The 23,107-nt window shown below is 44.2% G+C and overlaps 2 protein-coding genes and 1 long non-coding RNA gene across 3 annotated transcripts in view; 2 read left to right on the top strand and 1 right to left on the bottom strand.

Moving 5' to 3' along the window:
- Nucleotides 1–203: 203 nt before the first annotated feature.
- LOC104967961 (uncharacterized) lies at nt 204–1,774 on the top strand. The gene is made up of 3 exons (XR_800772.1): nt 204–314; nt 986–1,051; nt 1,352–1,774. It is a non-coding gene; the product is annotated as an uncharacterized lncRNA (long non-coding RNA).
- A 1,261-nt stretch (nt 1,775–3,035) lies between these two features.
- On the top strand, nt 3,036–5,894 carry txnb (thioredoxin b). Its single transcript, XM_010797503.1, has 5 exons — nt 3,036–3,154; nt 4,482–4,586; nt 5,069–5,134; nt 5,366–5,431; nt 5,571–5,894. Exons 1-5 carry the CDS (start codon nt 3,128–3,130, stop codon nt 5,634–5,636), a joined length of 330 nt encoding a protein of 109 aa, XP_010795805.1. The 5' UTR covers nt 3,036–3,127; the 3' UTR covers nt 5,637–5,894.
- Nucleotides 5,895–5,943: 49 nt separating this feature from the next.
- Nucleotides 5,944–23,107, bottom strand: part of svep1 (sushi, von Willebrand factor type A, EGF and pentraxin domain containing 1) — a 53,834-nt gene continuing 36,670 nt past the window's right edge. Inside the window, exons 26-47 of the mRNA XM_010797502.1 lie at nt 22,806–22,981; nt 22,478–22,602; nt 22,262–22,391; nt 21,795–21,965; nt 21,314–21,487; nt 21,090–21,209; nt 20,796–20,972; nt 19,390–19,474; nt 19,083–19,274; nt 17,841–18,008; nt 16,816–17,488; nt 13,496–16,209; nt 13,169–13,403; nt 12,722–12,877; nt 12,102–12,165; nt 11,559–11,732; nt 10,758–10,934; nt 10,049–10,228; nt 7,110–7,205; nt 6,539–6,634; nt 6,331–6,424; nt 5,944–6,208 (exon numbers count right to left, since the gene is read on the bottom strand). Of these exons, the coding sequence (XP_010795804.1) occupies nt 6,178–6,208; nt 6,331–6,424; nt 6,539–6,634; nt 7,110–7,205; nt 10,049–10,228; nt 10,758–10,934; nt 11,559–11,732; nt 12,102–12,165; nt 12,722–12,877; nt 13,169–13,403; nt 13,496–16,209; nt 16,816–17,488; nt 17,841–18,008; nt 19,083–19,274; nt 19,390–19,474; nt 20,796–20,972; nt 21,090–21,209; nt 21,314–21,487; nt 21,795–21,965; nt 22,262–22,391; nt 22,478–22,602; nt 22,806–22,981 (6,208 nt within the window). The 3' untranslated portion in view covers nt 5,944–6,177. The remainder of the gene's footprint in view (nt 6,209–6,330; nt 6,425–6,538; nt 6,635–7,109; nt 7,206–10,048; nt 10,229–10,757; nt 10,935–11,558; nt 11,733–12,101; nt 12,166–12,721; nt 12,878–13,168; nt 13,404–13,495; nt 16,210–16,815; nt 17,489–17,840; nt 18,009–19,082; nt 19,275–19,389; nt 19,475–20,795; nt 20,973–21,089; nt 21,210–21,313; nt 21,488–21,794; nt 21,966–22,261; nt 22,392–22,477; nt 22,603–22,805; nt 22,982–23,107) is intronic.

The raw sequence follows: 23,107 nt of genomic DNA, 5'->3' as shown, positions 1-23,107 counted from the left end.
TAAATATTCAGATGAATCCCTTGCCCGAGGGACACATGTTGCTCTAGGACAGCTTCTCTTGTTGCTCTGGGCAACCCCTTTTCAAGCTGTTTCTAACCTCAAGTAGGGAGATGCCTGCTTTACAAGACCCATGGGGGCTGAACTTAAGTCAATAAGATAACCATGATTTCAAAGAGAAGAAATTAATCATTTATCCTCTCAAAATCACGTTGCATCATTTATTAACGCTCATTGTTTGACACTTTCAGAATCAATCAACTCTTCCGGAGAACGCAAACGTGGTTTTCCTGCAGGTGGACGTGGATGACGCTGATGTAAGATTCTTTATTTTCAATTGAGATTTCAGTATAAGTTTACTACAGCTGCTGCTAGTTCGGTGATCCACAACAACGCAGCACGAGCCATCAAACTGGGCAACTAGTAACACTGCTCCTGGTTCATCGGAGAATTATAGAAGTAGAAAATATCTAGTATGTTAACCACATCTGTAACAGGAAATGTGAAGAAAGGTCTGGTCTTGTGGGCGAGAGAAGGATTAACCAAATTGTTCTTTGACTGGTTGTGTTGGGGGGGGGTTGCCATGTCGTTAATACTCAAAGCAATGTGAGCTATTCTTAAAATCCATTTCACCTGGCCGTGTGGAACCACAGCTGGCTCATGTGACTGAAGCTTTTCTGCCTCAGTGCTTGAGCATAATGAAAGGATAATTGTTGATAATTGCGTCCTTTGAAACAGTATGATTGTGGTGGCTTATTGTTATTGACACATATTCTGACAAAAAGGTGGTGTTTACATATTAGGGGGTTTCTGATCTGTGAAGCTGTTAACTTCATACGGCTTGTTTCTTTTGTGGACAATATTCCTGTCTCCAAAAAACAAACAATTATCCTAATAAGATAGAAATACCTAGAATCACTGTATTCCCAAAGTGTTTATGTTCCCTTAGCTCAATTTGTCTAACTGTCCTTTTTTTTGTGATTTTCAGGAAGTGAGTTCATTTTGCAAGATCGGCTGCATGCCCACATTCCAATATTACAAGAATGGATCAAAGGTAAGCATGAAAATATACAGCAAGTATTGACATGTTATCACTTATTTAAAAATAAGTTGAAATGTTAGCATAAGCAAACATTTTGTTACAGGCCACAGAATTTTGGTTCCCTTTCCAAAAAAATGCAAATGCACTTTCTTCATAAACTAATCGCTAACAAAAAAAAATATTTTAAGTAGCTGGTACAAAAGATTTTTAAGCCTTTCTCCAGAGTGAGAAACATTTACATTTTAAGAAATGAAAGTGTCATTGTTTATTTATCAAACAGTCTTTAATCCTCCTGTCTGTGCCGTCTTTCAGGTGGACGAGTTCTCTGGAGCCAACAAAGATTCAATGATCCAGAAACTGAAAGCTTTGAGGACATAGAAATCCACCGAGCAATCCACACACACATCCTCATTGTATAAAACCCACAGAAACCAATATCGCCCTCTGCACATGTTTGTGAAATCCCAGTTTCACGTAACGTACAAAATCCATTACGTCTTCTGTTCCTCACAGTAATGGACATATATTTATTCCCCTCATCATGTCTTGTTGACATACTGGAGTACTGTTAATTCAGTGTATGTATTACCTGACAGAAGTTTGATTAAAGCATGATGACCAATTTTAATTCTGTTTTATATGAGATTGGCTTTGCTCCTGACTAACTCTGGAACTTTCTTTGTATGTTGTGTTTAAGGTGGATTTAATAATTAAATAAATGCTAAGTTACAGGAACTTTTGTACTTTTCTGATTCATATTTAAATGCATCCAACACTATTTTACCGTCTTTGTATATCCGGTACAGAGGACTACAATAACCGCACCTACTTTGGACCGTGCGCCATTATGGTGTTGTTTTATACAGGCTTTATAAACGTGGAATATTTTCTTCATTACCAAGGTCAGCATTAAAATTGAAAAGTAAAGTGAAACTTATGGTTGCTCACCCTCACCCTGCGATCAGCAACTTACTCCGCATGAATCGCAAAACGTATGATTGTGTACAAATATTTAAAAGAAGAAAAAGTTATGCAATATATGCATGACTTGCTAGGCCTTCACATATATCACTACATATTTGTAAATGTTTAAGAAACCCCACACAACTCAGTAAACACTGACATTTTTGAAAATTGGCAATTATTCTAAGTCTATGCCATTTTCCTCGAGCCAGCAGAGGGCGCTGTTACCTCAGTCAACAGCTTTTTATTTTTTTTTAACTAAAATGAGAAACTTTTATTTTACAAAAATCTCCTGCTTTGGTTAGGACCATAGAATGTATATATAAAGGTTAGGACTCATGGATGTATAATAACAACGGTTGGACTTTGAGTTTAGATTTAACCACTCCCACTTCCGTATTACGAAAGTATCGACGCATCATTAGAGTGCCACCCTCAGTGTTTTCATCCCACGAAATATGAATTTGACAGCAGCAGTAACTTCATAGAGCATATTTTCCTTAGTAGATTAATTAACAATACACCCATGACCAGAGGTGGGAGAAGTACTCACTTGTACTTGAGTAAAAGTATATATACAAGAGTGTATGAATACTCTGTTACAGTAAAAGTCCTGCATTCAAAATGTTTCTCAAGTAAGAGTACAGAGTATTATCATCAGAATATACTTAAAGTACCAAAAGTAAAAGTAGGCTACTCATTATGTGGTTAAATTGGTCAATTTCAAAATAATATATTAAACGTTTTGATAATAATTATTGATATATCAAAGTGTTGTCAAAGCTGGTAAAGGTGCTAGTTTTAATGACTTTGTATGCTCCAGGTGTCACTAAAGTCTTAGTTAAGTGTTGATCATAAGATAGTAACTAAAGATATTAAATTGATAGAGTAAAAGTACACTATTTACCTCTGAATTGTGGTGGAGTAGAAGTACAAAGTATCAAAACATTGAAATACTCAAGTAAAGTACAAGTCCCTCCAAAGCGTACTTAACTACAGTACAGTCGTGCAGAGCTACGTTGATGCGGAAGTGGGCGTGGTTAAGTCTGCTGGGTTTGAACAGTTTCCAGGAGTTCCCAAACTTTAGTCTTCGGATCATCTGCTCAAAGAACAGTCACAGCTATCATGGGGGTTACCAACATCACCAATCTGGTAAGTGGTGTCTTGTTTTGCAGCTTTTATTGTTAAACTTTGTCAAACAGCTGCTGATTCAGCAGCATTCCCACTATGTATAGTCTTCAAGTTTTTCCACGCTTTTTGGCTTCTAATAACTTCCGCATTCTTCCAGCTTCAGAAACCATTCAAATATCCAAATATTTAGCTATTCAGCTATTTCCGCACATGATGGGGAAACTATTTAATCATCGAAACGTTTTAAAATATTCAGCTTTTTAAAACTTTTTTTCCCTAACAAGTAACTCAATTGCCGGAAACTCCAAATCCTCTTTCACCTGCACGATGCTGCTCCTTCTTCCGCATACCTTCAGCTACGCACTTCATTCAAACTATTAAAGTTGTATCTATGGGACAGACTCTTCAGTCAGCCGTGTCTCGATGCCTTCGTCATATCAAACTGACCAACCATTCTGGCCCAATAGTTAGTTATCAGTGACACAAAGTCCACCCTGCTCCTAATAGACGCCCATGTTAAATGTGTTCTATTTTTTTCCTAAGGCTAGCAAGAAGTAAACTTTATAAAAACTGCTGTCATCTTCACATTTTTACACAGAAAATGCACACAGATCGGTTCATCGGGGCTCCCTGGTGCTCACGGTCTGATGTATTTAATAGGATCCGTCGTTTTTTAACAGGAGGCAGAATTGTCAGATGAACCTCAATGCATTCTGAATGGAACTCGGGTGACTGTTTCTGAGCCTGGGCAGATTAGGGCCACACACCTGAGTGACATCATCTAATTAGAGAAGACAGACCGACTGATACAGACCCTATTTTTTTATTTTAGGGAATAATCTCCCATGTTTGGACATCAGACATTTCATTTTTTTCTCTCTCTCCCTGCCACAATACCTATTCAAAATGAAAGCACCAAAGAGTTACTTTATAGGAAGCGGAGGAAGATGGATGTTTTCTTTCAAAAATAAAAGTCCTACAAATTCACCGAACAAGAAGAAACAAGAAGCCCAGGATCAGCTTTATTTTTCTAAATAAAAGCCACACAAAGTCAGATATATTTTGTATGAAGCGCCATGGTAACCTTTAAAGTTGTCAAACATATTCACACGCAGTTTCAGCAGGAAATGCATTGTCTAGTTTTTTATTTGTGTAGTTTACCGACATTCAAAAAGCATATATTTCGACCCATACCTTAAAATTTAAATAATGATCAAGCCTTTGTACTACAAACATTTTTGAATTATTGTTATAAAAAAGTAATTTTCAAAGAACATGGTGGTAATTATTTTATTTTCCATTTTAAGTTGTTAATCCTATATTTCAAATATGTTTTCATTTTCTGTAGGAGCAGTTCAATAAGGCTCTGAAGGAAGCTGGAGACAAGCTGGTGGTGGTGGACTTCACAGCCAGTTGGTGTGGACCCTGCAAAAAGATTGGCCCAGTATTTAAGGTAAGAGGATGATTTTTGGCTCTTAAATCTTGTGCAAGCCATGGTTTGATTATTTTAGTATGGTTACAAAAAGACAGTGAATTTAACTGAATGGAGAGAAAAGACACTAGATTATGGGCGCAAACCGTAATCCTTTTAAACACTGAAATGATTTTAAATCAACAAAATGTCACTTGCTGTCTGTGGATTTATGGTTCTGATGTATTGAGACAGTGGCAGCTTTAGTGAAACACATGTTTTTAGTATGTTTGTTTTTAAGGGAAGCCCCTCCCTGAGTTACGCATGCTCCCAGAGGGCCGCTCGGGCAACATTCTTTAAACGGGGAAGAGCCAGCCTGTTTCTTTTAAATGTTGTTATGGTTGCACATAACTTTGTAGAATCAAGATTTCAAGGAATGTTGTGCATCAATTCCCTCTTCTCTGCCAATCACATTGCAGCAGTATTCTGTGTTTATTAATGCTCATTGGTCGACTCTCTTTCAGGCACAGGCGGATCTTCCTGAAAACTCCAATGTGGTTTTCTTGGTGGTAGACGTGGATGTTGCTGCAGTAAGTTCATTCATTTAAAAAGATGCTGCTACTCAGTCAACAGCTTTTTAAAAATGTTTCACTACAATAACAAAACCTTCTCCTGCTGTGGGTTGGACGCTATTAAAAACGCAGTGTTTTCTGATACCTTAACTATCGGGTGCTTCACATATGGGTTGCATGTTGTTTTCATCCCGGGCGTAGCAGTGACAGTCCATCCATCTTACAGCATGTTTGTTTTGCCCTTTTCAGGATGTTTCTGAAAGTTGCGGCATCAAAGCCATGCCCACATTCTTTTATTACAAGAATGAAGAAAAGGTGAGCATGAGAAGATACAGCAAATATTGACATTCCTTTTTTTTTGTTTTAATGTTAGCATAAGCAAACACATTATATCCTAGTGATCTATATTTGAATTCAAGCTGTCATTAATCATTCTGTCTGTGCTGCATTTAAGGTGGATGAGCTCACTGGTGCCAACGATGCAAAACTGATAAGCAAACTGGCCTCTTTGAGGACATAGACCTCCAGGGAGCAGTCCACACACACACACCCTCATTGTGTAAAAAACACGGTAGCCAATGTTGCCATGTAATGTAAAATAACCATTAGGTCTTCTATGCCACACAAGAAACAATAATTGATTCCCCTCATGGTGTATTAGTGACCTCCTGTTAGTTCAGTGTGTGCTGACAAATGGTCACTTTGAACTTGTTTGATATGAGATTGGCTTTGTAAATTGTGTTTAATGTGGATTTAATAAATAAATGAGTTACAGGAACTTTGTACTTTTCTGATTATCACGACGTGAACAACAACATCACATGAAATGGTATTTTATGCTTTAATAAAAATGTGAGAATAGTTTACACATATACATTGGACAATCACATCAATAGTTTTTACACATCGTACAAGTATATAGCAGCATATGTTTAATACTGTTGAGTCTCTATATGAAAAAATACAGCTTTATTTTACAAAATGGTTCTTGCTTCGCCATTGCAGAGAGATGAGAATGAATGAGTCAGTTTACTATACAAGAACTCCCTTCATTGGACGATTCACATGTGATAGTATCCTGATTTCCTTTTCCTGCAAAGAGAAGGAGAAATGGTTTTTAATCTGGTGAAACATTCTGAATTAAGACAGTTGCTAAAGGCACTCGGGTTAACACACTGTTACACTTTTTAATAACTTTCTTATTGGTGAATCACCTGGAGCAGTCGTGCCCGCTCCACCCGGGACTGCAGTTACATCTGTTGGGCCGGATGCACCTGCCGCCATTCAGACAAGGCGATGAACACACAGCTGTGGACACACACATATTCATAAATCACAGCACAAGTAGTACTTACGTTCCCAGTATGTGGGCAGGTTCCCTCACATACATCCTCCTAAACATGTGACACACTGCTGACTCACCGCTGTGACATCGTGTGCCCGCCCACCCAGAGGGACAGTCACACTGGTAGGGGGCCACGCAGCGGCCGCCATTCAGACATGGCAGGATGCAGATAGCTGTCATTGGAGAGGAGACAGGAAGTCATTTAAGGTATTCGGACTCCTCTGTGGAAATCCTGAACTGTTCAATTATTTTGTCTTGTTACATTTTGGTTTCAACGTACAAACATATTCAAACGTTTTTCCAAACCTTTCAATTTACTGTAATTATAACTAAAACATTCTCACTTTTGCAAAGCTGGAACGTGCAGAATTTTAACTCTAGTTTCGACAGTCATATCCCAATTGCCATATCAGTAAAAAATAATAGCAAATAGTTATATATTTTTTTGATATTTCACAGAATGATCACGCAGGATTCCTCCTTAGTTGCTTGATTGTGTGAGATTGATCAGTGTGTTTAAAGGCCTTAAAATTAACTGTTTTGATTTGAGCTCATTTACGCACCAGCTTAGCAAGATGGGCGGATTCCCGTTTTGCCGAGAATTAGTTTGAGTTGTAACACACAGTTTGAGGGCTTTTAAACACTCACGGTCCTCACAGAGGCGGCCCATCCAGCCCTCGGGGCAGGAGCAGATGTTTGGCCGCTGACACACGCCTCCGTTCTGGCACTGCAACCAACACACCGCTGGAACACACACACATTGTATGTTTTTATACTTCACGTACAGTCGACAATCTTCTTCAAGTGTCCACATACAAAGGAGAGAGAGAATTTCAGTCCCTTTCTGGTGAAATAAGAGGAAAAAACAGTTTCTACAACGTCACGCATGCATTAGAACAACAGCAGCATTCACAAAGTGCAGATTAGATTCCTCTAACATCCTGACATGTGTGTGTGTTTCTGTGTTTATGTGGAAACAGGAACGTGGAGAAACTCAGCAGCTGTGGATCAAGCCCTTGTTCTCATATGTAAAACATACGAGAGGCCATTAGAATTTCATGTCACTTGTAATCTCAAGTTTCTTTCCTGGTGTGTGCTGTGTGTCTGTGTGCCTGCCTATGTGTGTGTGTGTGTGTGTGTGTGTGTGTGTGTGTGTGTGTGTGTGTGTGTCATTAGTCTGTGATGTTCCTTCCTTTACAGTTGTTCAAGAAGGAAGCTAGTTCCCCTCTACCTGCTGCCCCACATATTTCAGGGATTACTCAATCTGCCTCAAGCCTTAATCTGTTTCTCATTTTACATCTGAACTAGATTCTGGTCACCTGGCCTATTGCCATCTGAGAGATGTGTCTATGTTACTTTCCTGTTTATTTGTTCCTCACTCTAAGGCAGAGGAGAGCCAGTAACAAGCTACTTTTTGGCATGACAAGGTTTTCCCTCCCTTTACTGGGCTGGATCCAGACATCGATCATATATGAATCTCTCAGTCACATGTACGTTTGCGTTGTCCACCCTAAAAAGGAAGTTTCAATTTGGGGTTGTACGAGGCATCATCTATATCCAGTTTATGGATGTAGACAGCAGAATCGGCACCAAAGCTAGGTATGTGGATGGAGGCAACAACAAAACATATTTGTAGACACCTAAAAGATAGTCAATAGAGTCTGGTAGCTTATAAAACGGCTTCAGTGCCACTTAAAAAAAGTGTACTTATTCTAAATAACATAAACTTAAACTAACATTGATTTTTGTTGTGGTTAAAATACATCCTGCTGCCAGCCCCGTACACAGCAGTTGCTTCGTTGCAATATCTAATGTCAGTTTCTCCAAATGAGGGGCGTGATCCCCATCTACCACCGCAGAAGCTCCTCATACAACCCCACCTCCAAACTATCCCTCTATCTTGGAAGGAGGAAAGGCAACCTGCTAGTTCGCATTCTGTTCACATGCAAGTGGAGTAAGAAGAAGCCATTAGGGGACAGAGAGAGCAGGCGCACATCCTTCAGGAAATCGTATAAGTTGGGGACGAGAGGAGCAGTCCATAGGAGGGTTAAGAAGTAGGAAGCAGCACGGCGATGTGTGGCAGGAGGAGACAGTGAGAGGAAGCAGGAAGGGTCCCGGGTGTTCTCTCTCTACCTCTGCATGCTGGAGGCGGCGTCCAGGTGCCGTTCTCCAGACACCTGCTCCTCCCGACGCCCTCCATGGCGTAGCCGCCAAAACACGAGTACACCGCCACGTCCCCGAACTGGAACACCGCCCCCCGCACCACCCCGTGGGCCACGTGGAGGGGGGGGCCACAGGACACCCCTGCACAACAGCCCAGATGGGACGAGTTACTCACTACACGCTTTCTCTTCTCTGTCTCAATGTACAGCTGATTCTTTTACTAAATGGCCTTAAGAGTCGATTAGCGTATCACTCTTCAGTTTGAGCGAAGAGGCCATTTTAAGTAAACAGGAAGTGGACAAAATAAAAGAAACACCTGAAGAAAAGCATTCAGAAGTGTAAATAAAAGGGCCTCCCAAAATGTTCTTTTTTGTCTACCTATTTGAAATCTATAAAACACTTATTATGAAATGGTGTCCTGCAGAGTAAGAAGTCTGTGTCCATTGAAGGAAGTCAAGCGGTGTTTCCTACGTCCCTCATCACCTGTGAAGACATTGAATTTCATGCAAAGTATCCAGATGTGTGCGACACTTCAGTCGTGCGGCTCCACAGTCCGTGGTCTACCTTTCATGATGCATGCGTACAGGGGAATAAACAGCATGCAAACACAAACAACGAGCCATAGCAACAGAAGCAGCATTGTGTTGCATATTCAGGGCGTAAGAAAAATCAGAGGATTATGGGACAAAGGTTGCCATAGCAGCCACAGAGCAGAGGAGCCTGTAATTAGCCCAGCGTAAAGGACACCATCGCGGTGTTTGATGCAGTGTTTGTTTTCATAAAAGCTCAGCGAGAGACAGAAATCAGAGATCACTTAAACAGGCAGCCGGGCAGGTGTGGAGAAGCGATGGGCACAACACACGGGGAGCATGCAGACGTGTGCAGATATCAAATACACAACTTCTACTTGGTTCGCTAGTTTGATTACGTATCGTTGTCCTCATTATGACATTTCATTGATTTGATGGAACACATTTAAATCACATGAACTTCATTTCAGAATGAGTAAGGAAAAGCTAAACATATTGTTCTTTAGCATTTTCACTTTTACATAAACACATGATGAACAAACACTGTTGGCATTATCTGTCAAAATTAAGAGTTGTGACACATGAACTGTAATAATATATATTCAATAAAGTTATCAAAGCCATACATTTAACAGCAAATCAAGTGATAAAATTACTTTAAACAATATATTAAATATGAATAAAGCAGAATAAAATGTAGAAAACTAAAAAAACTCAAATAAGCAAAGGATATTCACCAATCTAATATCTGTCAGTATTTCTATTTCACAATAAACAAGACCTTTTAATTGATGGACTATGTGATCATATCATTTAGGCTTTTGAAATTAAATAACTAAAGTATATTTCCCAAAGAGGATATGCACATTGTTCCCCTTCAGATGAGATACGTACTCTCACACACGGCGCTGACGAGGCTCCAGGTCTGGTCCGGCCTGCAGGAGACGGTCCCGCTGCCTCTGACCTGCTGACCTTTGGGACAGGGGACGCGCACCGACTGTCCCACATGAAACTCCTGCGGGGGCCCGTCCCTGCTGTCCCCCCCCCAGCCTGGAGGAGCCGGGCAGGACTTGGCTGGAATGAACAGAGAGAACATTATTAATGAATGAATGTTTACCCAATTGACACGCAAACTCCTCAAGTGTAATCTAATCCGGTGAGACAACACCCCAGACACTGCAGAATTCCACAGAGGAGTCGCACCTTACAAGCTTAACAAAGACAGATGAGATGTACATAATGGACCTAAGACATATTGAAATGCAACATCATTTGGATTAAACACAACATTATTTAAGAATGTACTTCTCGGGTGCATTTGAATGTTACATCTTCACACATTTCCTGATGTCTAGAGCGTCTAGAAATATCTCTGATTGACCATTTTGTCACAGGCTATGTTGTGAAACACACAGGGAAACTCAATGTTAGCTCACACGGTGTGATGTAAGTGTTGCAAACGTTTGCTAAGTTCACAGTTTGTGTAAGGTAGCTGATGCAACAGTGATGTCAACCACAACAGGAAACCAGAGGGGGGTGTAGTAATACATTCATTAAATCAAATCAGTCGTTTTGCATGCATGTCTCTCAGTGTGTGTCTCACGTTGGCAGGTGGGGAAGGTGGAGCTCCAGGTGTTGCCCCCCAGACACACCACCAGGGAGTCTCCCACCAGCCTGTAGCCTTTGTCACAGAGGAACTCCACGGCGCGCCCTGAGTTCAGACTGTGCTCCTGCACCCTGCCGTGCAGCACCTCTCTGGGGCTGTCGCAGCCTTTGGCCACTGACCAGAGGGAAAAGGATGGAGGTAGAAATCATGGCACGGAAAGAGAAACGCTACTCTGGTCAAATAATTATTTTTTCTTGTGTTTGCTACTTTTCAAATGTACAAGTTCAATGATAGCTTGTTCGTGTTACGACTGGCCTGCCCCGCCCAAACCCTGTTTGTTTTTTTAATTGCACTTACTGTAAGCCCTTCTTGTGTTTGTTACTAACCTCCATCTCTTTTATGAATTGTCTTTTTGTTCAACTTATTTTGTTTTTAATTGTTTAATGTGTTATTGCCTATGTAAAGCACTTTGGATTGCGTTTGTTTCTGAAATGTGCTATATAAGTAAAAGAAATGTAAGAACAACATTTTTTAATTGCAGTTAAGTTGCACTTAAAAAACATAACATGGAAGTGGGAGGTGAGGGGACCTAACCTGTGTACTAATTGTAGTGGCAATTCATGAGCAGTGGAAAACAAGGGAGCGGTTTGACACTTTATTAAAAGATATACTCATAGAAATAAATTAGCTCATAAAATAAACTAACATCCTGTAATTAGCTCCTCGAAGATGTCTCTCGTTCGACGCCAAAAATAACAATTAACTTTCGGTGTATTGCTCAGTGTCCGGCCCTCATACCTTCACACGTGGGCGCTGGAAGGCTCCATGTGCCGTTAGCCACACAGACGATAGTCTTTAGGCCGACTAGCTGCAGGCCGGCATCACACACATAGCTGGCAGCGTGCAGGTGGGTGTCGCCTGTCATTTGGACCTGAGCGTGTTGCACTGTGGGAGGAGGCCCGCAGGACTGGGCTGCGGAGACAATAGACAAGCGAAAAGCTTTCAAAGGTGTGTGTGAAGGTGTGTGTTTGAAAACAGGTTTAAGAAGATTGTTTTCAACTCTCTGTGTGGTTTTCTTATGCTCCAATTCTTGGGAATTGCTAGTAATAGTGAGTGTCTAGCCTTTTAAGATAGTAGAATATATTAAGATGAATAGTTACTGAAGTATGTCGATTTTAGATATTTAGGAACGCAAAATAAATGGTGTACCTGCATTGAGATAACACCTGAAAAATACATGCAGGTCTGTCGCAGGCGTCAATACTCTTGAGGTGTGACTTCTTAGCAAACGGATTAAATATTTCATTTCCTGGTTCATCCTTGCTGTATAAACTAACCTACCAACACACTCCGGCTGGGTGCCACTCCACGTCCTGTCCCCCTGGCAGGTTTGGACAGAGTCTCCCTGTGGAAGGAAGGACAAAGTGTAAAGAAACAAGCAGATGACCTAAACACAGCAAAGTATGGGAATATCAATCCCCATAAATAGCATGACACATGATGCTTTACAGTCAGCAGTTTGTGTCTGGAGTGAAACAAAAAGGCACTCATTGAGGGGAGTATTCAAATAGCAGAGGCGAGATGGATGGAGTGAGTCAGCTGCTTCTGTTTTCTCTGGAACTGCACTCTCTATTGACCGCTGAGGAGAAATCATGTGACTTTCTGTAATCTGATCGGCCATTAGCTCAGTCTGGTGATTACATTCCCATTGCAGGAGAGGAAGAGTAAGGCCTTTGTTGTATTACAGGAGAGGAGTGGGCAAAAACTGACCATTTCAATCTATACTATACAAATCACATGTTTTTAGGAGTTAAAACAATTTGGAAAATCTACTTTAAGGTTGAAAGCAAGATTTTTTTCAATGTTCTTTTAGAAGTTTTGTTCTTTTCTTTCCTGTGTTTCTGTTGAGGTGAGATAATCCATGAACCCATGTTCCCTAAACGTGGCATGGTGAGCAGTACCTTCATGTCGAAGCCAGGCAGGCATGAGTACATGACAAAGTCTCCGTAGTTGTAGCTGTCCCCCTCGGTGACACCGTGAAGAAGAGGAGGGGGTTTCTCACAAAACACCAGCTCGCAGGACACGGAGGAGACGCTCGGAGCCCAGCTTCCACCCAGCTGAGCACACAATACAACAGAGGAAAGGAAAGCACTTCATTATTATCGAATTGACAGTGGAAACAAGCAGAGACGTGTGCAAAGTGGTCATTGCAAACCTAGTATGGCTAATTCAAGCAAAGTGATATCTTTGGTTTGATTGACAGAAAAAGCTTTTTAGAACATGAGAAACTCCTTTTCATGCACATTAAGGAACAGAAGTTAGTTGTTAACGATTATTCAACAAGGAAGTCACATTAAGATTAGAGATCTAAGAGACTTTGACGAATAATTGACCAACATGTTTCCTACCAGACACTCAGCTAGTGCTGCCCCCTGCAGGTGGAGCCCCGCAGGGCAGGAGAGGGCGATGGTGCCCCCGACCGGAGTGAGCTCCTTCCCATTGATTATCAGATGGGGCATGGAGAAGTTTGCGGGCAGCAGGCAGGGGGCGGGGCTACACCGGACGCTGTGTTTGGACCAGGTGCCGTCGCTCTGGCAGGAGAGGGAGGCTGTCTGTGAGGATAAAGTGAAGCCATCGTCACACCTGAAGAGTGGGAGGGAAATGCCACATAAAAATCAGAAAAAATAGGAGAAAGAGATTTGGAAAAGCTTGAGAGTAATAACCCCAGTGTTTACCCGTATGTGATCTGGTTTGGGAAGGTGAAGGTGTCTCCCTCCACCTGAGCGTGGGCCACAGCGGGAGGTTTTCCGCAGCTCATCGGCTCACAGCTGATTCTGGGCTGCCCCCACCTGCCGTCTCTTCCACAGGAGAGGTGTGGGAAGCCCTTTGGCTGGTAGCCGGGGCGACACCTGTATATGACGGTGTCTGTGAAGGTGTTGCTGCCGCCCTGCAGGACAGCGTTGCGGACTGTAGGCGGGGCGACAGTACACCTCCCCCGGCCACACACAGGAATGCCAGGGCTCCACACACCCCCCTTCTCACACACCGCCTGAGGGGGACCCAGCAGCTTGTAGCCTACGTTGCACTGGAAGTTCACTCGGTCTCCGCAGGCGCGATCCTGACCCTGAACCGACCCGAATTTCAGCACGGGGGGGGCGCAGACACAGGGCCGACACTGAGGCACCGTGCCCACCCAGGAGCCCCGAGCGGAGCAGCGCAGGATGGGGGCCCCGGACACCTCGTAGCCATCGAAGCAGACGTACTCCACCACGTCGTCGTAGTTGAAGCTGGAGCCGTTCAGGAAGCCGTGGCTGATGTCCTCGGGGGGATCGCAGCTGATGATGTCACAGCGAGGAGCGGGTTTGTCCCAAAGCCCATCGGACTGACAAATACGCGCTGGATCTCCGTTAAGTGTGTATCCCTCATCGCATTCGTAAGTTACCTTGGTGTTTACCCCGAAATCTGAGCTCAATGTACGCCCGTTGGGGATTGGTGAGGGTTTGCCGCAGCGGGCGGGTACACAGGTCAGAGACTCATGGCTCCAGGTGCCGTCAGCCTGACAAACACTGACTGATTTACCTTTTAGGATGAACCCGGGCCGACAGCTCAGTTCTATCTCTTCATTATAGCTGTACTGCTCTCCTTTGAAAGTAATATCAGTGGGGACTTTAGGAGGACCACAAGACACTGGCTCACACTGAGGCTTCTCTCCTTTCCACTTCCCATCTGCCCCGCAGCCCATCGTGTTACTACCTTTCAGGACAAATCCAGCACTACACTCATGCTTCAAGACTTCGGGATACACAAAAGCTCCACCCTGAGCTGAGCCATTGGCGACAGCTCCGGGGTCGCCGCAGGAGACAGGCCGACACACCGGGGCTTCATTAGTCCACAGTCGAGCCGACACACACTGCCTCACAGCCTCCCCCTCCAGCTCATATCCTTCCTCACAGGTATACTTCACCATACTGCCGAGGGACGTATCCGTCACATTCACCCAGCCGTGCTCCGGACTCTGTGGTTTTTCGCACTCCGCCAGGTTACAAGAAGGAGCCGTGCCGTTCCAGCCTCCGTCCTCCAGACACACCAACCTGGTGGGGGTTGTGAGGTCATAACCTTTGTGGCAACGGTATTCGATATACGTCCCGTGGAGGAAGCTCAAGTCCAGGGGTGCAGCTAATGTGTCTGTAGAAAAAGCATCAGAGGACCCTACCACCCTAATGTATTGCCCAAAGTCAATGTGAGGAGGCAGACCGCAGTCGGAGGGCACGCAGAGAGGAACAGAGGAAGACCAGCCGAACTCCTCACAGGTCAGATGGTCCTGGCCTACGAGCTGGAAGCCGGGAAAGCAGCTGTAGAAAATGGTGACGCCAAAACTGTGATCCTGCCCCTCTACGAATCCATTCCCGATAGGTTGGGGTGGGGTGCATGCTATCTGCACACAGGCAGGGGTCTCGATGTCCCACTCCCCACTGGAGAGGCACGTCACAGTCTCTGGGCCTTGGAGGCGATAACCACGCCGGCAGGAGTACGTGGCACTATGACCAAACTGCAGTTTTGTATAGACTACCCTTCCGTTGACTATCTGTTTAGGGATGGAGCATTCGATTGGGCGGCAGGAAGGCACGCCTCCTATCCAGAGTCCCTTCTCTCCGCAGAGGACAGTGGAGTTTCCCGCTAAATGATATCCATTCTTACAGCTATACAGCGCTTTGCTGAGGTACATCAGACCCTGGACGTCAACAATACCATGAGAAATCTCCACCGGCTGAGGGCATTCCACTGGGATGCACTCTGGGTAAGGACTGCTCCACTGGCCACTGGCTAGGCAGGACACAGAGCCTTCTTTCCTCAAAGTGAAGCCGTCCATGCAAGTGTAGCTCACCATGGAGCCGAAAGGGAACGGGGGAGAGGAGGAGGAAGGGCCACCGAACGACACTTCAGGCGGCGAACCGCAAAACACCAGCTTACACACGGGGAATGTGTCGTTCCACTCTTGGGACGGGGTGCAGCGGAGGATCCGGGCTCCCTCTAGGACGTAGCCATCCTCGCAGGATAACTCCACGGTTCCTGACTCAGAGTCCAAGCCCTTCAGCACCAGGTGGTTCTCCTCCAACGGCGGCTCCGGACACTGGACCGGCGAGCAGCGAGGATGCCTCGACTTGTCCCACCTGCCGTACTTCAGACAGGTCCACACGCCGTCCCCGGCCAGCTCGTAACCCTCGTCACAAACGTACTGCACTTTCCGGCCCACCTGGAAATCAGACCCCCGGTAATGTCCGTGGACGATGTTGGGAGGAGGGTCACAGGTCAGAAGGATGCAGGTGGGGAGGTCGGTGTTGGACCACTGGCGGTTTGCTTGGCAGATTCTCTCTGGGCGACCAATCAGTCTGAATCCTGCGTTACAGGCGTACGTCACCTTGCTGTTGAAGGTGACTCGACCTCTGACCTATTGGGTCGGTAGACAAAGGGATATATTATTAATTGTTTTTATTATTTGTTATTATTATTATCAAACAAATAAGAAAGGTATATATATTTTTTAATATTTAGTGCTAAAACTTTCATTAAGAACTTTATTTATTTCTTTCTTTATTTTTGGGATGTTTTAAATATATATATTCGTAAATAATTTGTTTTACTTTAGTAGTCACTACTATTATTTTGTCTTACCTGAATTTTCTTTCTATAGTTTCCCTTTTTAAGTTCGTTAAAACATGAAAAAAATAAATAAATAGTACCGTAATTTTCGGACTATAACACTTTTACTTTTGCGCGTTACCTGTCTCACTCTTTTCCGGCCTCCAGCTTTTCCTGCTGGAACCCACCGCTTAAAGGTGGGGGTCCGCGGACCGGCCATAGAGCCCATAGAGTTAAAGGTGTTGGCCGTTAGCTGTAAAAATCCATAGATTAGCCGCACCGTTATATAAGCCGCAGCGTCGAAAAATAGGGAAAAAGGCGCGGCTTATAGTCCGAAAATTACGGTAGTACAAAGTTAAAAAGACAATGTTCTGACACAGTTTATTTGAGTGGGAAAAAGCAGGATGTGTCTTACCTGGATGTATCCATTCTTAAGTGTAGGATGGGGGGGGCAGGTGACGGGTACACAGGAAGGCAGAGCCCCCCCCCACTCTCCATCTGCCTTGCAGGTTCTCCTCTTCTCCCCTCGGATCAAGAAGCCTTTGTCGCAGCTGTACGCCACCACGGCTCCAAAGTTGTAGTTGGTCCCGCTCACATAGCCCCGGTCGATGCTCTCGGGCCTGGAGCACCTCACCGGGACGCAGCCGATATCAGAGGGCGAGGGGTCCCACCACCCCCCAATCAGACACCTCAGGGTGGCCGTGGTGTTGAGCATGAAGCCCTCCTCACATTTATAGCTCACTTCGGTGTTGCTGGTGTATTTGGGTTTATTGACTGAATCTAGAATAGCGTGGGGTTGATCAGGTGGACGCAGGCAGAAGTTTGCGATGCAGCAGGGGGCCTGCAGGCCATCGGGGGGGGCCCACACACCCTGAGCGTTACACACCATCTTGGAGTTGTTGCCGGCGGTGTATCCGTCCGTGCAGTAGTAGTTGGCGGTGTCTCCGAACAGCTGGTGGCTCTCGTAGGGCTCGGCGTGCTCGATGGCGGGCGGCGGGCCACAGGAGCGGGGGACGCACTGGGCGGAGCTGTCACTCCAATCACCGCTCGGCAGGCACTCTCTGGTCTCTGGACCAATCAGAGTGTAGCTGTGGAGAAGGCCGAAAAGATCAGGAAATGAGCGAAAGGAGTCCAATTTAATATAACCTGATATGATAAAGGGAACATTCTAATTGAGTTGTAACATCAGCAAACAGTGGTGGAAGAAGTACTCAGATACTTTGTCATATTTGAATGTGCTAATAATCCGATTCTGTGAAGTAAATAGTAACTAAAGCTGACAAATAAATGTAGTGGGGTAAAAAGTACAATATTGGCTTCCAAAATGAAGTGAAGTAGAAGTATAAAGTAGCATTAGTTCCTCAAAAATGGCTTAAATGTACTTTATTCAATCACTGTTAGCAACAGCGTGTTAACTGAGAAGACTTGAACCACATTTACCCTTCTTTGCAGACATAGTGCACCTTGTTTCCCAGCTCAAAGATCTCTCCTACAGTCACAGCGTCTTTCAGGGTGGGGGGCTCGCTGCACAGGACGTTCACACAGCGGGGGCTGGGCCGGCTCCACTCTCCTGTCGCTTCACACACCACCTCCACGGAGCCCTGTGGTCTTCGCAGTAACACACAGTATTTAGCTAACACACTCACTCTACTGCAATCAAAGTGTCACAGAGATGGATACAGGACCCTTTGTGAAATAAATACATCAAAGCATGATGAAATGGTAAACAGAGCATCAAATGGAGCTCACAATTACATTTTAGGTCACAACTGCATTGTGGTTATGTACTGTAGTGTGTAAAAGGAAAAACAAATAATTTTTGACTCCGCAAATATAAATACAACAGTTATACTTTTACTTCAGTTTTATTTAAACTTAAAGGGGACCTATTATGCTAATTTGCAGGACCTCTTTTCACCCTCTGTCTGAAACAAGAGTCCATTCTGCTCTGACTGGTTAGATGGCCAGCTCTGTTTTGATTGGTCAACCACTTAGAGATGTCCCGCCCCTTAACCTTTCACTTACTGGGTGTTTCTCAATGCCGAGGAAGGCTGCTCCAGAGCCACTATTTCAAATATACTACGTCATCGAGTGCCGCCGAAGGACTGTTCCAATGTCCAGCATACTTGGAATTCTACCGAGCCCGGCGAACTTCGTAGCGAGAAATTTCGAGGCTACACATGTGTAGACTCCGCGGTCTTAAAATCCCCACAATGCTTTGCGCACGGACCAATTTCACAAAATCTGTGGCGGAAAATGTAAGGCGGGGCCTCTCATATGACACACTCCTGCACACTTGCTCGCCTGTTCCACTCTTCGTTTTCCAAATACCAGGAAGGATTCTTGCCTCGCTTCTGAAGGAAGTGACTCGGAAGACATGTGGTACCAAGCAAGCATCCTCGCGATTGAGAAACACCCACAATGTGATTTGAGCGCTAGCCAATAGGAGTGTGAGTGTTTCATAGTGATGTCACTGTGTTTCGGAAGTAAACAAAGGAGTCCAATGGAGGCGTTTCAGGCAGGGGAGGAGGGGGAGTGTGTGGAAGAGAAACTCCCTCTGGAGGGAACTTTGGGATTTTAGCCTTTTGCAGACCATTTACATGCAAAAAAACTAAATATGATGATAAATCAAACATGAGTAGAGGTGATACTAAACAAAAACTAACAGTAGTGTACCCATACCTGTATCCCTCAGCACAGGTGTATGTGACAGTGGACTTGTATGTGTTTGTGGTGAGGGTGTAGTCGGCGTTCCCCACATTCGGAGGCCCTCCGCAGGACACCGGGTGGCAGGCAGGCGGCCTCCCGCTCCACCTCAGATCAGCGAGACACTGGAACTCATAAGGGATCTGAGGCAGGAAGCCATTGTTACAGCTGAGAAGAAGGAAAACAAACAGAGAGGTGAATAAGAAACTACAAGCGTATAATGTACACGTTTGTAACACCTTTTCCTACTGTGATCATTACAACACGGGGATGCAAATGATACCTGAAAGTCACCTTGCTTCCATAGGTGAAGTTGTTTCCCGTCATGACGGAGTTCTCTGGGACGGATGGCAGCGGGCAGGATAGAGCTGCAGGGCGACACAGGTCATTTTAATGTAACACTAGAAACATAATATTGCCAAATGCAAATCTAAAAAGAAAATAATCTCTGTACACATTGCCATAAGGAGAGACACGTTTACAGACCCCTGTCAGTGTTATTGATGGGATGTAGACCAGAGACATCTTCTAGGAATAATGCCACCTTACATTTGACACTGATAGGATGAAAGAGGCACATAGGAAAGTGTTTAAATGGATAGATGCCAAGGTGGTGTGACTGAGTGGCATTAGTAAATGAAGGGGAGAAGCAATTAAAGGGGTACTTTAGTGATTACTTTTTACACTTCCATAAAATAATAGTTACAAGAGAAACATAAAAAAGCCAAAATGAAAGTAGCCACATGTGTAAAGGCTCCAGAAATACAGGATTACACATTTCCCGTAATGCCCATGTTTCAAACTCCACCCCCACATTTAAGGAGGCAGTCTATCTTATCTATTTCAGACATTGAAGGCATAACACTGCAGAGAACACCATGCAGCTGCTTTGTATAACTCAGATATATTACAGTGCCACCTTTAACTGTGATCACTTCACTTTTGATATTACGATCAACAGCCAATGAGGGATGACTGACTCAGCGGGGGAAACAATATTCTATTTTGGAAGAGAACACCACTCAGCTGCTTTTAATATTACAGATTGAAATTACACAGCTTCACTTCTAACTGCAATAGCTTCACTTTCAGTATGATGGTCATCAGCCAATACGGAGCGACTGACAGGTTTGAACAGCCTGCAGGCCTGTCAGCCAGCTGAACAGTGTACTTCTGCTTTCTGCATAATAATGAAAGACTGTGGTTAAACTTGTGAAGTCTCATTTATGTGTTACTCTCATCCTATTGGCTCTATTAGCTGAATGCTTTGATGAGGAAACTCCTTGATAATATTTCATAAAGTGGAGTTTAATAGCTATAATTAAATTGAAACTCTTCCTATTAAGCCTGTATATTTATAGTGTTTCATGTTAGCCTGACGTCCACCTGTAACCTCTGTGTTACGCTATACATATAAAGCCATTACGTTTCTTTATTCACTGACATTTGCAAGAAAAACTCTGTGGTGGATTGTATAACAACAAATGGTTATGTAATGGCTTTATGTTACAGGAATGTTCTCATTTCAAATGTGTCATTTTGTGGTCAAATCAGGGATCACACAACAAGCGAAACAGCAGGCCACTGTAGTTTATTATCAAATGTTATTCAAACAGGAACATCTCAACTGAAAACATACAACACAGCTGCTGCATTAGGATGGCGTGACATGACCACCGAACCCCTTACCTCTGCAGTACGGGACAGCATGGTCCCAGCTTCCTGTCTCCAGGCAGAGGAGGCGGGACGGGCCCATCAGCTCGTAGCCGTTCTCGCAGCCATAAAGGATCTCACCGCCCATCAGAAAGTTGCTGCCTTCTCTGTGACCGAAATCTGGAGTCCCTGGGTCCTTACATTTCACTGGTGCTGGTGGGAAACCAAACAAACACACATATAATACATTGATTTATAAATGGACAGGTGAAATGGTTCAAAGTGTCTTTATTCTCCAACATGAATGCTTGTGGACCTGCGTCTTGTTACCTGTGCAGTTTTTGCCGTCTCCACTGTACGGGTGGAGGCAGGTGCAGGTGTAGGAGCCGTCTGTATTATGACAACTAGCGTGTTCATCACAGTCAGATCCCAGAGCACACTCATCCACATCTGGACACACACACATAGAAGAATGTAATACGTCAAAATCAAAAGGGATTTTCTTTCCAATATATCACTGATTTAACAATACATAATGTTATGTAATTAAGTACCAAGGCAGGCTGGTGGGTTTCCTCCCCACTTGCCACTGTTGCTGCAGTGCACCTTGGTGTCTCCCAGCAGGTAGAAGCCAGCGTTACACTGGTAGACCACAGAGCTGCTGGCCTGGAAGTCTGTTCCCTGAAACAAGCCGTTCTCCAGAGGACGCGGGGACCCACAGGACACTCCTGTAACACACACAGAGGAGGAATACTATTGAGAAACTCACTTTAAAGGCTCTCTACCTCCCTAACATATAACCAAATCCTGCAAGTGGAACATGTTTTAAATTACTTTGTTTTTTAGGTTTTCTCATCAGAATCAGAAACGGGTTTATTACCAAGTAGGTTTACACATACAAGGAATTTGCTTTGTTGTACATCAGACACAGAAAGAAGAAAACATTTCTTTCATTTATTCAGTTAAGTGATAAAACATACGGTAGGACACATTTGAAATTCAAATCAGACAGCAGTGTGTGTGTCAGCCCCTTACGTTCACAGCTGGGCAGAGGATGGCTCCACTCTCCTTTGTTTTGGCACTGCAGCACGGGCTCCCCCCGCAGGTAGAAGCCGGGATCACAGGACAGCTGCACCTGGGCCCCCGGACTCATTTCCACTGTGGAGACGTGCAGGTGGGGCACTGCGTTCTCCAGCTTGGGGCAATCTGGAGGGAACAGGTTTTGAGGGGGGTTTAGGGTTTCGGTATAGCAACTAAAATAATCTTATTCCAAAACATTGTGCACATCCATTTCAGGTATATATTTCAAATTGAGGCCATTGCTCTCAGTAAAAAGCCCTCAATTAAGTCTTAACTTAACACTAAAGACCCCAGAGCATTAGTTCAATCACACGAAGAGTATGCTGACACCTATTGGTTTAATAGATTTAATAATGTGGAGTTCATGATCTACAGTAACTTTATCAGTAATGTAATGTATGGTTTTGTAGCGCCTCTCTCACCAGCACAGAACACACTGCTGAGGTTTACTTTGACTCGGCCCACCACACCGCTGAGGAAGTCTGGCCAGGCTAAGACGTTCCCTCGGTGCGACACATGGGAGGCGGGACAGTTGCTGGACAGGACCTTGATCTACAGGGGAGAGGAGGGGAAGATCAGTGCGTATCAAATAAGAAAAATCAGATCGTATTAATATTCACACGAAGGATTTCATGTACCTGTTGAGGTGTGAGAACACGATCCCAGATGTTGAGCTGGCTCATGGAGCCGACGAAGGACTCGACGGGGTTGAAGCCCTCGCCCCTCTGATCCTGATCCTGACCTAACACCAGCGCCCCGCCTCCTACAGGACACATGTTGGAGGTCAGAGGTTAAACACAACTCACTGAGAAACTATGCTTCTTATATATTGGGTTACTGAGTTGAATATGAGAAGCTACGACACTCTAGATTTGTACAGAAACAAAGACATCGATCATTGTTTTTATTGGAGGAATGAAACTATTGTTGTTGCAGAATGAGAGGAGGTGGGGGATAGCACTACACCTGGGATAGTGGTGCCGACTGACAGGCCTTTGCCTCCGTCCGAGGGCTTCCCGTTGATGTAGATTCTCCAGTCCCCGTCCCAGCTCCTCCAGGACACCCCGATGTGGTACCACTGACCCGTGTTCACTGCAGGACAGTCTGTGATCCGCTCCTTACCGTTCACATACAGCACCCACCTGGGGAAAGGGAGGGAAAGGGTCAGAGAGATTAGATTATATTCAACTTTATTGTCATTGCACAGAATACAAAAACATGTAATTTGTATCCAACCAGAAGGAGTAGAACACTTCATGAGGTTTCAA

Source organism: Notothenia coriiceps, unplaced genomic scaffold (assembly GCF_000735185.1).
Source record: "Notothenia coriiceps isolate Sejong01 unplaced genomic scaffold, NC01 NC01_scaffold00038044, whole genome shotgun sequence".
Taxonomy (NCBI): Eukaryota; Metazoa; Chordata; class Actinopteri; order Perciformes; family Nototheniidae; genus Notothenia; species Notothenia coriiceps.
This window is presented reverse-complemented; position numbering and strand designations above follow the sequence as displayed.